The sequence below is a fragment of the Fukomys damarensis genome, unplaced genomic scaffold (assembly GCF_012274545.1).
Source record: "Fukomys damarensis isolate Sample0158 unplaced genomic scaffold, DMR_v1.0_HiC HiC_scaffold_27, whole genome shotgun sequence".
NCBI classification, from domain to species: Eukaryota; Metazoa; Chordata; class Mammalia; order Rodentia; family Bathyergidae; genus Fukomys; species Fukomys damarensis.
In genome coordinates this window covers 23,164,702-23,167,581 of record NW_022900939.1, presented here as the reverse complement: position 1 = coordinate 23,167,581, position 2,880 = coordinate 23,164,702, and the positions used below count along the sequence as shown (strand labels likewise).

At 56.9% G+C, this 2,880-nt stretch overlaps 1 protein-coding gene across 1 annotated transcript; it reads left to right on the top strand.

Moving 5' to 3' along the window:
• Positions 1-6: 6 nt before the first annotated feature.
• Positions 7-911, top strand: Fam89b (family with sequence similarity 89 member B). Its single transcript, XM_010636177.2, has 2 exons — positions 7-65; positions 453-911. Exons 1-2 carry the CDS (start codon positions 63-65, stop codon positions 729-731), a joined length of 282 nt encoding a protein of 93 aa, XP_010634479.2. The 5' UTR covers positions 7-62; the 3' UTR covers positions 732-911.
• Positions 912-2,880: the final 1,969 nt, after the last annotated feature.

Sequence of the window (2,880 nt, the reverse complement as noted above, 5' to 3'; positions counted from 1 at the left end):
TCGCCTCGGGCCCGCGCCGGCCGGTCAACCTCGACTCGGCTCTAGCCGCGCTGCGCAAGGAGATGGTGAGTGGGTGAGGGGCTTCCGCGGGAGCGTTGCGGCACGGCAGTGGGATGGGGTCCTAAGTCTCAAGGCATATGAGTCTTGGGCTTGTAACAGCAATTAGAAACAGTAGCAGCGCATGGCAGAAGTTGTGTATGTTTTTGTTTTACCAATGCCCATCTCGTCCTACTGGGTAGGTGCCTTACCTCATTTTATAGATGTGGAAGGCTCAGTGACTTGCTTAAAGTTTCACAGCTTGCAGGTGCTGTCAGTTGTCCCCAAAACTTTCACTTAGGAAGGTACAGGAAAATTGGCTAGAGCTGTGGCCTGGGTTGGGGGTCTTGGATTCCAGGAGGATGGGCTGGGGGTGGCCTGGACCCCAACTCCAGCCCACTGTCAGTTGTCTGCAGGTGGGTCTGCGGCAGCTGGACATGTCGTTGCTGTGCCAGCTGTGGGGCTTGTATGAGTCAATCCAGGACTACAAGCATCTGTGCCAAGACTTGAGCTTATGCCAGGACCTGTCATCCTCCCTGCACTCGGACAGCTCTTACCCACCTGACGCCGGCCTGTCTGATGATGATGAGCCACCTGATGCCAGCCTGCCCCCCGACCCACCGCCCCTCACTGTGCCCCACACGCACAATGCCCGTGACCAGTGGCTGCAGGACGCCTTCCACATCAGCCTCTGAAGATCTGGGGTCGGTGGGGATGACCTGAGGAAAAGGTGAAAAACTCACCCTTTTAGCCATTCTCAGATGACAGTGCCTGTTCTTCCACCGGTACCACCTCAACTTTACCTCAGAAGGGCAAGGCAAGGCATGTGCCCCTCAGGCAAAACTGGTAGCCCCCTTTCCTGGTGAGCTGGCACTGGATGTAGTCCTAGGTTAAAGCCTCTGCCTCTGGCGCTGGGCCTCCACACCTCCCACACACGTGCACCCCCAGCTTGGCCAACCCTCGGTCTGGCTGTGGGGCCCAAAGCATCTTGCATTCTCCTCGGCGTCTCTGGGGCTGGGCTGAGTACCTGGCTCCCATCTATTTTTCACCTTTTGCTGCTCTTGGCAGCTCCTGGCTCAGGGGCACCCCACCTCTGTCCCTGGGTTCTCGTCCTGGATAAGGTCTTCGGGACCCATCCCTGCACCCACCCACGGCGGTAAAAGGCTAGGGCCCCATGCTGGATATTTAAATTTAAGGGCCAGCCTTCTGGGCGCTTAAATAAATGCTGTCAGTATTACTGTGTTTTGACTGCTTTACTCTGGGGTAGGACTACTGTATGGCGGTTTCTGGCAAGTGCGGGGCGCTCTTAGCCGGCAGATGGCGCCGGAGACGCCTGAAAGGCTAACGCCAGAGTGGGCTAAAATCTCAGGGCGGGGTTGGGAGCGCTCCCGGTTGGCCGAGCCTGGCTTCGCCGCTGTGTGCCTGCGGTCGGGTCACTTCCCCTCTCAGACTGTCGGCCTGGGAGCCCACCCCCCTTCTCACTCATTTTGGGTTTTTCTGGCCATCTGGGAAGGAAGGAGAAGGAGCCGCCCATCTTGAGCGAAACTTTCCACCTCGAGTGGGGGCGGAGTTGGAGCGGCACAGGAAATGGGTGGGCCGGAACCATCCGAACGAGGGGCCCTCGGCGAGAGAAGGAAGGCACCTCCCGGAAGGGCCACGGAGCTACGGCCCGGGGATGGAAGGAAAGAGCTTCCAAAGCAGAAGGGATAAAGTTGTGGCCTCCTCGGGCCAGGCAAGCCTGGGAAAGGAGACAGTGCAGGGCTCCAGCTTGGGTGCAAGACAGCGGCAGTGAAGAGTGATTGGGGTTCCAGACACCCGCTTTGCGCTCTTAAGGCTCATACAGACCGCCTCCCCCTCACCCCTTGTACCTGTAGGGTTATATAGAAAAGGCTTCCTTTCACAAAGGAAACGTTTCCAAGGGCCACACCACTGGGACTAGGAGTCACACTGATTATCAGGCCTGCCAGAAGAAGCCTGAATATGAAGTTTCACATTCAGGCACACAGGCAGCATAAGCCTATGCCCCACTGTGCAGTAGTCGCCTGTCTGCTGGAGATGTCACCGAATTGGCACTCCTGGTGGACCAGACGTCCTGTTCAAATCCAGTACGGATTACTTCTACCGAGCACCGGATTAAGTTGTATTGACAGAGTTTTCAGAGTAGGGGCAGGGAGGAAAGAGCTGAAGCGCTGCCCCAGGGTAGTTCTTTGACTCGGCCTGACACCTGCAGATGTTCATTACTGAACACCCACCCTAGCAGGCTTCCCAGGGTTGAGAGGGCAAACAGACACGTGTGCAAGCAGGCTTTGAAGGATTCTGTGTAAGGAGACCAGCACAATCAGCCGAACCTGTGCTTTCTCTCGGTGACTATAAAGGTCGGGACTATAGTTATCCCCATTCAACAGACTAAAACTGAGGCTCAGAACAGGCCTGAAGCCTGAATTTGGGCCTCTGGTTGCCTGACGGGAGTTTGGGACTGCCTAACGTCTTAACAGCTGAGCAGTCAAATTCGGAAAGCATGGGGGATGTTGCCACAGGTAGGGCTACCTGAGGTGGTCCTTGACTCTGCTCCTTTCTGCTCTGAATCAGACGTGGTAGCAGCAGAAGGCTGCCGCCCTTGTTGAAGACACTTGGCTCCAGCACAGATGCTCAGGAGAACCTTAAGCAAGTTCCTTTCCCTATCTTAGTCTCTGTTGTCCTACCCTGTGCAATGGGGTCAAGAGTATGAAAGGGCTGTGGACAAGAAGGGAGTTGGCCGGGCAAGCCTCTTGAGCCTCGCACCCGGCTCGAGCATCCACCAGCCTGGGCGCTCTCCCGGGTGGCCCTAGGGCGCCGGTCGCAGTG